General features: G+C 37.5%; 1 protein-coding gene across 2 annotated transcripts in view; it reads left to right on the top strand.

Moving 5' to 3' along the window:
- The window catches only part of IPP (intracisternal A particle-promoted polypeptide), a 34,549-nt gene extending 25,561 nt beyond the window's left edge, over positions 1–8,988 (top strand). The window contains exons 9-10 of one of the 2 annotated variants that reach the window (XR_011256995.1): positions 2,522–2,849; positions 7,063–8,988. Coding sequence is in view for 1 of the 2 variants with exons in the window: in XM_069589678.1 (XP_069445779.1) it covers positions 7,063–7,287 (225 nt within the window). In the remaining variant the exon portion in view is untranslated. The remainder of the gene's footprint in view (positions 1–2,521; positions 2,850–7,062) is intronic. The other variant, XM_069589678.1, reaches the window with a different exon arrangement.
- The last annotated feature ends 3,909 nt before the right edge of the window (positions 8,989–12,897 follow it).

Raw genomic sequence — 12,897 nt, 5'->3', positions numbered from 1 at the left:
TCTTCCATTCCTGTCAGATTTTGCTTCTCATTTTTAATCTCTGTTATTAAGTGTGTATACACTTATTATTACATTTTCTTGCTGAATTGATCTTTTTATAGCCTTGAAATGTTTTTCGTTCTCTATGATAATATCCTTTCCTTGAAGTCTACTTTGTCTTCATACTAATGTAGCCAAGCTATCTTTTGATTAGTATGTGCACTGTGTATCTTTTGTTTCCTTCTACTTTAAATCTGTGTCTTTAAAAACTTCATGTTTTGTAAGATAGCTGTGGTCTGTTTTTCTGTACAGTTTGAAAGTCTCTGACTTCTAAGTAGGGTCTCTAGAATTTTTACTATTTATATATAATGTAATTATATATGTGGGGTTAGTTTTTAGACTGATGTTTTTCTCTTTGTACAATCCATCCTTTTTTTCTCTCTTTTCTGTCTTTATGTTGATTGTTTTAGTACACCATTTTATCTCTTTAGTCCAATTAACCATATGTCTTCACCTTTTTTCTTAATTGTTGCTTTTGGGTTTTCGTTATATATAATAGCCATTTTAATGTATTACATCTACATTAAAATGATATCATGCCAGTTCACTTTTAATGTAAGAAACAGAAAAACATACTTATATTTTCCTCTTCCATCCTTTGTGCTATTGGTGTATTGATTTTACTTCTGAGTATGTAATAAACCCTACAGTATATTGTTGTTATATTTATTTAAAGGGTTAATTATATTTAAGATAAATTTTAATGAGAAAATATTTTATAATTATGCATTCATAACTATCATTTCTAGTTCTGTTCATTGTATAGAATTAAGTTTCTATCTTACAGCATTTTCTCTTAGCCTGAAGAACTTCCTTTAGTGTTTATTTTTGTGCTGGTCTGTTGGCAATGATTCTCTAAGCTTTCATTTTACAAAATTTCTTCGCCATATTTTTTAATTAATTACTTTATTTATTGGCTGCATGGAGTCTTTGTTGCTGTGCAGACTTGCCTCCAGTTACAGTGAGTGGCGGTTACTCTCCAGTTGCGGTGCATGGGCTTCTTATTCAGGTTGTTTCTCTTGTTGAGGAGCACGGGCTTTAGGGCCAGGGGCTTCAGTAAGTTGTGGTTCTGGGCTCCAGAAGCTATTAATATGTGCTCAGTTGCTCAGTCTTGTCTATTTACAACCCCATGGACTGTAGCCTGTCAGGCTTGTCTGTCCATGGGATTTCCCAGGCAAGAATACTGGAACAGGTTGCAATTTTTTCCTCCGGGGGTCTTCTTGTCTACCATCATTTTTGAGAGATATTTTGCTGAGTGTAGAATTTTAGGTTGTTCTTCCCCTCACTCTCATCATTTAATATTGTTGTTTATTTATCTTCTTGCATTGCTTTTTTTTTTTAATTTTCATTGGAGTATAGTTGATTTACAGTGCTGTGTTAGTTCTTGCATTGTTTCTGATGGGAGGTCGGTAGTCAATCTTGTTCTCCCATATATGTAACATCTCTTTTTTCTTTGACAGTTTTTTAAGATTTTTTCTCTTTCTTATGGATTTCCAGTAATTTGATATATCTTATGGGATTTTGGTGTTTAACCTGCTTGAAATTCATTGAACTTCTTGAATCTGTAGAATTATAGCTTCCATCAAATTGAAATCAGCCTTATTTCTTCAAGTATTCTCCTGCTCTCTTTCTGGGATTTAAGTAATGTCCACGTAAAACCATTTAATATTGTCCCATAGGTCACTGAGATGTGTTAATTTTTTCCATCCTTTTTCTCTCAGTATTTTAGTTTGTTTTTCTTGGTTTTCATTTTCCAGATTTTTCAAGTTAATTTGCAAACAGTGTATGACTTTTTTAAGGTATATCATATGTTTTGCTATATATCTACTTGTGAAATGATTACCACAATCCAGGTAATTAACATACCCATCAACTCTCATAGATCCCTTTTCCTTTTTTGTGTCTGTATGTGATGGGAGCTCTTAAGATCTGCCTTCTTGGGGACTTCCCTGGCAGTCCAGTGTTAAAACTCCATGTTCCCAATGCAGGAGGCACAGGGTCAATGCCTTTTTAGTAAATTTCAAGTATACAGTATACTATTATTAACTATATTCACCATAGTATATACATTAGATTGCTAGAACTTATTCATCCTGCATAATTGAAATTTTGTTCTCTGTGCTTCAGTATTGATAGTTTTTCTTCCTGTGTCTTCAAGTCAACGTTAACTTTCTACAATGTCTAAACTTTTAATTTGTAGTATCTAATTCTATTTAGGAAAATTTTCATTTCAGGTATTGTATTTTTTAGCTCCATAAGATGTTTTGGTTATTTTTTAAGTGTCTTCCATTTCTCTCCTTGTAATTTTTCATGTTTTCTTTTATATCCTTGAATGTATTTATAATGTCTGTGTTAAAGTACTTATCTGCTAATTCTATTAATTTGACATTTTTGAACCTGTATTGATTGAAATTTTTCTTCCTGATTTCAGTCACATTTTTTTTTCTTTTTTCTTTTTTTTTTTGCCTTTCCACATTTCTAGTAACTGATCTCGGAGAAGGCAATGGCACCCCACTCTAGTACTCTTGCCTGGAAAATCCCATGGATGGAGGAGCCTGGTAGGCTGCAGTCCATGGGGTTGCGAAGAGTCGGACACGACTGAGTGACTTCACTTTCACTTTTCACTTTCATGCATTGGAGAAGGAAATGGCAACCCGCTCCAGTGTTCTTGCCTGGAGGATCCCAGGGACGGGGGAGCCTGGTGGGCTGGCGTCTACGGGGTTGCACAGAGTCAGACACTACTGAAGTGACTTAGCAGCAGCAGCAGCAGCAGTAACTGATCGAATGTTGGACATTGTAGATGTTACATAGTTGAGTATTTGGATTTTGTTTTCTTTCCATAAGTGTTGTGTTTAGTTTTGATAGGCAGTTATTTGCAAATCAGATTCATATTTCGAACTTGTTTTTAAGCTTTGTAGGGAAGGTCTAGAAGGTCTAGGTCCTTTAGAAATAGTTTATCCCTACCACTGAAGCATGGCTCTTCTTGACTCTCTCCTGTTTGTCGTAGCTGTCCAAAAGTTTTCTTCATATTGTCTGGTCAAAGCTAGAATATCATCCAGCCTTGTGTGAGCTCTGAGAACTGTTAAGCTTACAGGAGTTCCTATAAAGGAAAGCTGTCTCTTCTTTTTACACCAAACGTGGGTTTTCCACACCAAATTCTTCTCTGATGCTCTGTGGACACCAACTGGCGTCCTAAAGTCAACTGACTTCTGACACTAACTATCCCACAGGTTATAGGCTCAGTACCACAGGACTGCCCTCACTTTAGACACCAGTCTCAAGTAGTCTGTCCTCATATTAACCATTGACTTGGTTACAAATTGAGGGTTCCTGTGATCCCTTCCTCAGGTTCAATAATTTGCTATAATGGCTCACAGAACTCTGGGAAACACCTTACTTAACTATTTTCCAGTTTATTATAAAGGATATTCTATGTTACTATAAGTATAGAACAATAGAATAGAATATAATGTTTATATTCTTTATTATTATAAAGGATATAAATGAATAACCAGATGAAGAAGTATAGGGCAAGATCCAGGAGGGATCTTGCAGGTTTCTGCCCCAGTGGGATTTGGGGGTATCACTTACCTGGCATGTGGATATGGTCATCAAACCAGAAGTGCTGCAAACCTCACTGTTTAGGGATTTTTATGGAGGCTTCATCACATAGGCATCCAGTCCTTCTCTATTCCCTGGATGACAGGGTATGGGACTAAATTCCAAGCTTCTGATCTTGGCTTGATCTTTCTGGTAAGAGGCCCCTATATTGATGTTATACAGGATCCTACAAGAGTTGCCTTTTTAGAGAGGAAGACATTCCTGTCACCAAGGAAATCCCAAGGGACTTAGGAGCTCTCTGTTAAGACCTGCAGTCAGAGACCAAATATATGTCTCATTATATCACATCTTCCCATTTGTTGTTGCTTGATTATTCTTATGGAGTCTCATTTTTAAATTTTCTTTCCCCTTTCTTTTCTTCTCTTTTAAAACTTTTTTATTTTTATTTCTTTGTTGTTTTATTTTATTTTCTTTCATAGTCTCATTTTATGCATGCAAAGATTAGGAGTATTCACTCAGACTCGCGGGAACCTCTGTCCTCTGGCACTCTTCCTTACAAATCTCAACTGCATCAGCCTCTCTCAACTCTGATTTCGGTCTCATAAATCAGCTGACTGTTGTGCTCTGCTTGGGATTCCCTTCTCTGTACTGCTGTTCAGAAAGCCCTCCAGGCAAAAAGCCTGGACAGCTATGGAGCTCACCTTGTTTCTTTCTTTTTCTGAATCACAGATTTTCATTGCCTGTTGTCCATCATCTGAGAACTTTATTTCATAGTCTGTCAAGTTTTCTAATTCTTTATGGTAGGAGGGCACGTTTGGTAACAGTTACTCTATCATGACTGAAATTAGAGGTCCCTTCTGATTCTGTCCTTTTGAGCATTTCTTTGCTATCTTGCATACTAAAATATTTCAAGTATAAGAAAGATTATACTTCTCTGATCCTAGAATCAGTCATTTCTCCAAGAACCTTTAGTTTCTCTTAGTGAAGAATAGTATTTGGAAACCAAGATTAGCTCTCAGACTATTCATTGCTCCTGGAGTATTGCAGCTTCCAGGCATTCTTAGTCAACAGCTAAACATAAACAGTAAATGTATATGTGTGTATGTATTCACACAAATACTCATTTATAGGTATTTCCATATCTGTGCATATATGTTATAAAACCATGAGTGCATAATGTTGGCACCAATTTCAGTATACCTCAGATTCTTTCCATGAGAGAAAGGGGCCTTCCCTTTTCCATGATTGTAAGTACCTTCTCTATCAGTTAAAAGGGCTTCCCAGTGGGTACAGTGGTAAAGAATCTGCCTGCCAATGCAGGAGATGCAAGAGACATGGGTTTGATCCCTGGGTCGGGAAGATCCCCTGGAGAAGGAAACGGCAACCTACTCCAGTATTCTTGCCTGGAAAATTCCATGGACAGAAGAGCCTGGTGGACTACAGTCCATGGGGTTGCAGAGTTGGACATGACTGAGCACACAAACATATCACATCATAATCACATCAGTTAAAAACTTGGCTCCTGTTATTCTCAATATATTTACTTATTTGTTCAATTAAACAAGTTTCCCTACCATACCAGCTGTCTTCTCCACTTGTACCTCTATACATTACCTATCCTATTACTTACTATATGAGCGCTCCAATATTCTCTCATGCCTTCAGTTACTTGCTTGATGTAATTATGCTACAAAGGGAAAAGAAGAGAAAGTAGATAAGAGTAGGTTGTAAATCACTGTTCTCTCATGCATTTGTTCTTTAGTCCATTTATTCATTCACAAATATGTAAAGACCTGGGGAAGCAAAGGCTACCTAAATATATAATACTCCAGCTCTCAAGAAACCAACATTCTAGTGGGAAATATTAAAAATAGACAAACAATTGCATTACCATTTGTTAAGTGCTGGAATAATGTAAGCACAAGGTGTGTTATATCATAGACTTAACAGGTTAGAAAAATTTTTTCCAAGTTAATTTCCATGGAATACTATTTTTTTGCTTTTTTTGTTTTTTTGGCCACTGCCACCTGGGATGCAGGATCCTTAGTTCCTCCACCAGGGTTCAAACCTGTGCCCCCTGCAGTGGAAGCATGGAGTCAACCACTGGACCACCAGGGAAATCCCTGCATTGATAATAGGAAGTAGATAGCATAAGTTACCCTGGTCAACTATACTTAGGGAAAGTTGGATTAAATAAAGTTAAATAAATTTCTTTACTATTGGACAGGGAGGCCTGGCATGCTGCAATTCATGGAGTCGCAAAGAGTCAGACACGACTGAGCGACTGAACTGAACTGAACTGAACTGATAGGACTTCTTTACACAATTTATTAAAATAAGATATTTCATGAATCTTTATGCTAAATCTCTCACATTTAAGTGACTACACAGCCCTTACTTTTGTTTGTGAAACATCTTGAGGGGGAAAGTGTTTCAGGGAACGTTATGTTGTGAAATATGGATTTATTGTTTTTCAGTCGCTCATTCATGTCCGACTCATCAAGTTGCCTCAAGAAGTTTACTCTCTAGCATTGATGAATAATCTCTCTTCATTTTTTATGATCTTATAAATTTTGTTCATCATATGCTTTATTTTCAAATTATTATTATTTTTTAAAAATCTGGAAACGTTTTCTTTTCTCTCTTGATTATTTCTCAGGACCTTTGTTTAGCTTTCCTGTTTTCTGGGTATAGACATTTTCCCTGGAGTTGGACTTTGTCATTTTGTCTATAGCAGCTTACTGAAATTGCTTCAGTGAATAATATATGCCAAGAGTTAGCAAACTTTTTGTTAAAAGACTGGATAGTAAATGTTTTAGGCCTTGGGGGCTACATGCAATCTCTTCCTTTGGCATATATATATATTTTTTAATAACCTTTTAGTGTGGAAAGATCATTCTTAGTTGGTAGGCTTAAAAAAATAGGCCCTAGTTTCCAATCCCTGATCTATACTATCTTTCTGAAAATATCTTTTACACTTTACTAGCTGTACTAGATGTCCTTGAAAAAAAAGATTCCATGTTAAAATAAATTTGGCCAGTGTTGTTTATTGTTCTCTTGGAGATTTATGAGGCCTGTTATATTAAAGATGCAAAAAAGCCTTTTTGTAAGCTTTTCTTCTCCTTTGAACTTTGTGAGTTTGTGTGGTGTGTGTTTGAATTACATACTTGTATTTCATAGAACTAGTTTCTCTGAATTCTTGCCTATATAGAATTTCTAGATTATCTCTTGGTGATCATAATTTATAATTAATCACAGATACATTTTTTATTATTTTCCTCTAAATTTGCTACTTTGTCTGCACCTACTAAAAATTTCTGTTTAAAATATTGTATATACTTATATGAATAGGTTGTAAGTTTGAAATTTAAACATGTAAAAAGAACCAGAGTATCTGATTTCTCAGCACTTTTCTGTGTTACCATATTATAACACTGCAAACTTCTTTTTTCTTTTATCCAGGAAAAGTGGGTTGAAGTTGCCTCAATGAAGGTGCCTAGAGCAGGCCTGTGTGTTGTGGCAGTCAATGGGCTTCTGTATGTTTCTGGAGGTCGATCTTCCAGCCACGATTTCTTGGCTCCAGGTACCTTGGACTCAGTTGAAGTTTATAACCCTCATTCAGATACATGGACAGAAATTGGCAATATGATTACCAGTCGTTGTGAAGGAGGTGTTGCTGTACTATGAAATAGAAAGCATTAAGACAGCAAAAGAAACATTTTGAAAATGCAGAATCTCACCTTTTGCAAATCACACTTGTATTTGGTGATAGGACCCTTTCTGTTTTCTGTGAATTTGGTAGAAAAATGACTAAAGTTTTTTTTTTAAGAATTTGAGTGAGAAGTGATAGTGGAATATATCCTAAATTAAAGAGTTCTCACAAATTTGCCAGCTGACCAACAGATGCTGTTTATGCTCTAGAATTGTCCAGTTAGGAGTAGAGTCCTATTTGTAAAAAGAATTTGCCAGAAGCTTCTTGGCAGATAGTTGCTTTAGCAGCTTACCCAGTTCAGTTTAAGCTATAACATGACCATTGTGTGATGTAAGAATATCAAATGAGACAGTTTAAAGATGTCTATACATTCATGATTCAGCTCAGAGCATAATATTCCATGGCCATAGTTTAAATTAAAGAGAAAAGCCAATGAGACAACTTCCTACTTCTGTTTTATTCCTACTTTTCACTAACCCCAAACTTTTTATTGGCGGTAGGTATACTGGGAGGGACATGTTGGAAATGTTTAGCTGTTTATATAAATTTTCACTTGTTGATAACAGCATAAAAAACAGCTCTTGTTCACTTATGTTTTTGTTTTGATGCTGGAATTCAAGTGAGAAATTAATAGGTTCTTAGTGACAGTACTTTATTGCAATAGGATGATGTATGGGTGATAGAGGCCAGTTGGTTATATGCACCTTTTTCCAAAAATATGTTTAGCTTTGAGAAGAGGGAATTTATTAGATTACCAAGCTTTATGAAGCATACTCATACTTGGGCAAGCCTAAGTATGAACTTAGTACAAAGCCACAGCCTGGCTTGGAGAAGATGGAATTGTAGATCCCTGTATAACTTTTTATATACACTAACTCATAAATGTAAAAGCTTCTGATCCAAAACTGCTTCTCAAAACTTACCTTTCTCAAAGAAGCATTCTAAAGAAGTGTTCTCTATTTCTGAGACAGAGATTTTGTGTACATGATCATCACTTTTATTTCTACTAGTCAGTTGGAGCCATATACATTAAAGGTCTTATACATTTAGGTTTACCTAGCTGTTCCAGGATTTGATTCCTATATCCCTGATTTCCCCTTTTCTATATGAAAGTCCTTTAGTATATTATAGGCATCAGTGGCTTATTTAGATAGAAAACCTTTGGTAAGCATTAAAGACTCAGGTCCGAAATATTTGGATTGATCCACAAGGATACTTTCCTTCACAACTTAACCATATGCATATTTTAAGAAAAGCTTATGTAGTGCAGACAGAAAGCTCTGTGTTCCATTCTTTCGGGTATCCTGAAAATCTGAAGGGTCAACAGATGGCTGACTGGGATGTGTAAAATGTCAAGGAGTGAAATATCAAGATAATGTATAAACTAAGCTGTAATTCATGTGCCTTTAATATTTCTAGTTGAGAAATGTGTTTAAAACAGATTTACAAATTTTCCTATCATTTAATTTTCATTATTGCCTGGTGCCAGCCTAAAATGGCAGTATGAAGAGAGGCATTTTGTACTGCTATGATGGAAATGTAGTCAAGACAATCAGTGTTTGGGCTTAAATAGATTCAGATGATGCCTGAAAATAAGTAATTGTAAATATGCTTATTTCCTAGAAAATGACAGACTGTTTTAAAAAGAATGTACTAATAAAGTGTCTTGAATTTTTTGTTTTTTGCTTTTCTTTGTATTACTCATCAACTTAGTTTATTAGCATCATTCTTGGATTACAAGGATTGCCCACGAATTTTAGTGTTTCATCTTTAGGGATTTGCACATTTAATTTTACATTTAATTGTTTTCTGAACAACTATTAAAATGATGACTCTGAATTTGGCAATAAGGAGTTCATGATCTTAGCCACAATCAGCTCCTGGTCTTGTTTTTGCTGACTGTATAGTGCTTCTCCATCTTCGGCTGCAAAGAATATAATTGATCTGTTTTCGGTGTTGGCCATCTGGTGATGTCCATGTCTAGAGTCTTCTCTTGTGTTGTTGGAAGAGGGTGTTTGCTATGACCAGTGCGTTCTCTTGGCAAAACTCTATTAGCCTTTGCCCTGCTTCATTCTGTACTCCAAAACCAAATTTGCCTGTTACTCTAGGTATTTCTTGACTTCCTACTTTTGCATTCCAGCCCCCTATAATGAAAAGGATATCTTTTATGGATGTTAATTCTAAAAGGTCTTGTAAGTCTTCATAGAACCTTTCAACTTCAGCTTCTTCAGCATTACTGGTCGGGGCATAGACTTTGATTACTGTGATATTGAATGGTTTGCCTTGGAAACGAACAGAGATCATTCTATAGTTTTTGAGATTGCATCCAAGTACTGCATTTCGGACTCTTTTGTTAACTGTGATGGCTACTCCATTTCTTCTAAGGGATTCCTGCCCACAGGAGTAGAAATGGTCATCTAAGTTAACTTCACCCATTCCAGTCCATTTTAGTTTGCTGATTCCTAGAATGTCAACGTTCACTCTTGCCATCTCCTGTTTGACCACTTCCAATTTGCCTTGACTCATGGACCTAACATTCCAGGTTCCTATGCAATATTGCTCTTTACAGCATTGGACCTTGCTTTACCACCAGTCACATCCACAACTGGGTATTGTTTTTGTTTTGGCTCCATCCCTTCACTCTGTCTGGAGTTATTTCTCCACTGATCTCCAGTAGCATATTGGGCACATACCAACCTGGGGAGTTCATCTTTCAGTGTCCTATCTTTTTGCCTTTTCATGCTGTTCGTGGGGTTCTCAAGGCAAGAACACTGAAGTAGTTTGCCATTCCCTTCTCCAGTGGACTACATTCTGTCAGACCTCTCCATCATGACCTGTCCGTCTTGGGTGGCCCTACATGGCATGGCTTAGTTTCACTGAGTTAGACAAGGCTGTGGTCCATGTGATCCGATTGGCTAGTTGTCTGTGATTGTGGTTTCAGTCTAGTGGTCTAGTGGTTTCAGTCAACCACTAGACCGTTCAGGTATGACCTAAATCAAATCCTTTAGGATGATACAGTGGAAGTGAGAAATAGATTTAAGGGACTAGATCTGATAGAGTGCCTGATGAACTATGGATGGAGGTTCGTGACACTGTACAAGAGACAGGGATCAAGACCATCCCTAAGAAAAAGAAATGCAAAACGGCAAAATGGCTGTCTGAGGAGGCCTTAAAAATAGCTGTTAAAAGAAGAGAAGCAAAAAGCAAAGGATAATAGGAGATATAAGCATCTGAATGCAGAGTTCCAAAGAATGGCAAGGAGAGATAACAAAGCCTTCCTCAGTGATCAATGCAGAGAAGTAGAGGAAAACAATAGAATGGGAAAGACTAGAGATCTCTTAAAGAAAATTAGAGATACCAAGGGAATATTTCATGCAAATACGAACTCGATAAAGGACAGAAATGGTAGGGACCTAACAGAAGCAGAAGATATTAAGTGGCAAGAATACACAGAACTGTACAAAAAAGATCTTCACAACCCAGATAATCACGATGGTGTGATCACTCACCCAGAGCCAGACATCCTGGAATGTGAAGTCAGGTGGGCCTTAGGAAGCATCACTACAAACAAAGCTAGTGGAGGTGATGGAATTCCAGATGAGCTATTTCAAATCCTAAAAGATGATGCTGTGAAAGTGCTGCACTCAATATGCCAGCAAATTTGGAAAACTCAGCAGTGGCCACAGGACTGGAAAGGGTCAGTTTTCATTCCGATCCCAAAGAAAGCCAATGCCAAAGAATGCTCAAACTACCGCACAATTGCACTCATCTCACACACTAGTAAAATAATGCTTAAAATTCTCCAAGCCAGGCTTCAGCAATACGTGAACCATGAACTCCCAGATGTTCAAACTGGTTTTAGAAAAGGCAGAGGAACCAGAGATCAAATTGCCAGCATCCGCTGGATCATGGAAAAAGCAAGGGAGTTTCAGAAAAACATCTATTTCTGCTTTATTGACTATGCCAAAGCCTTTGCATGGATTACAATAAACTGTGGAAAATTCTGAAAGAGATGGGACTACCAGACCACCTGACCTACCTCTTGAGAAACTTGTATGCAGGTCAGGAAGCAACAGTTAGAACTGGACATGGAACAACAGACTGGTTCCAATACGAAAAGTAGCACGTCAAGGCTGTATATTGTCACCCTGCTTATTTGACTTCTATGCAGAGTACATAATGAGAAACGTTGGGCTGGAAGAAGCCCAAGCTGGAATCAAGATTGCTGGGAAAAATATCAATAACCTCAGATAGGTATATGACACCACCCTTATGGCAGAAAGTGAAGAACTAAAGAACCTCTTGATGAAAGTGAAAGAGGAGAGTGAAAAAGCTGGCTGAAAGCTCAACATTCAGAAAACGAAGATCATGGCATCTGGTCCCATCACTTCATGGGAAATAGATGGGGAAACAGTGGAAACAGTGGCTGACTTTATTTGGGGGGGCTCCAAAATCACTCAGATGGTGATTGCAGCCATGAAATTAAATGACACTCCTTGAAAGGAAAGTTATGATCAACCTAGACAGCATGTTAAAAAGCAGAGACATTACTTTGTCAACAAAGGTCTGTCTAGTCAAGGCGATGGTTTTTCCAGTGGTCATGTATGGATGTGAGAGTTGGGACTATAAAGAAAGCTGAGCACCAAAGAATTGATGCTTTTGAACTGTGATGTTGGCAAAGACTCTTGAGAGTCCCTTGGACTGTAAGGAGATCCAACCAGTCCATCCTAAAGGAGATAAGTCTTGGGTATTCATTGAAAGGACTGATGTTGAAGCTGCAACTCCAATATTTGGCCACCTGATGGGAAGAGCTGACTCATTTGAAAAGACCCTGATGCTAGGCAGGATTGAAGGTGGGAGGAGAAGGGGACGACAGAGGATGAGATGGTTGGATGGCATCACCGACTCAGTGGACATGGGTTTGGGTGAACTTGGGGAGTTGGTGATGGACAGGGCGGCCTGGCGTGCTCTGGTTGATGGGGTTACAAAGAGTCAGACACGACTGAGCGACTGAAGTGATCTGATTAACATGATCTTCCCCCCAAATATTTAACAATTCAGTATACTTCTAAATATTCTGTCCAGTGCACTTAAAAATCATACACACTGTAGAGAAATCCCTCGTGGTCCAGTGGTTAGGACTCCACACTTCCACTGCAGGGGGCATGGGTTTGATCCTTGGTCTGAGAGCTAAGATCCTGCATGCAGTTGGTGGGGCTGAAAAAGACAGGTCAGTTAGCTTGAACATGTGACTTGCCCATATAATGAGAGACTGAGATCAGAGAAAAGTTCTAAGTCTGTGTAGTACTCGTGCAATTTAGAAGCAAAGAAGTAATTTTCCTCACGAAAACAATATGAGTAGAATCTGAAAAGGATCTTCTGAAGAGTATGAGCTTTCATTCCTTCAGTATCAGGCTGTCGTAAACTTTTCTCTGCACTAATAAAGAAGGATCGTTTGGTGATTTTAGCCACAGGCTTTAACTGGTATACTTCCCAATGATCAGAACAAGCTCTAGCACCATAGTATTATATGTGTTTGCTAGGACTGTTTCATTTAACAAAGTACTGCAGAAATGTATTGTCTC

Source organism: Ovis canadensis, chromosome 1 (assembly GCF_042477335.2).
Source record: "Ovis canadensis isolate MfBH-ARS-UI-01 breed Bighorn chromosome 1, ARS-UI_OviCan_v2, whole genome shotgun sequence".
In the NCBI taxonomy this organism is placed as follows: domain Eukaryota; kingdom Metazoa; phylum Chordata; class Mammalia; order Artiodactyla; family Bovidae; genus Ovis; species Ovis canadensis.
The sequence above is the reverse complement of the archived record's forward strand: the minus strand, read 5'-3'. Positions and strand labels throughout refer to the sequence as shown.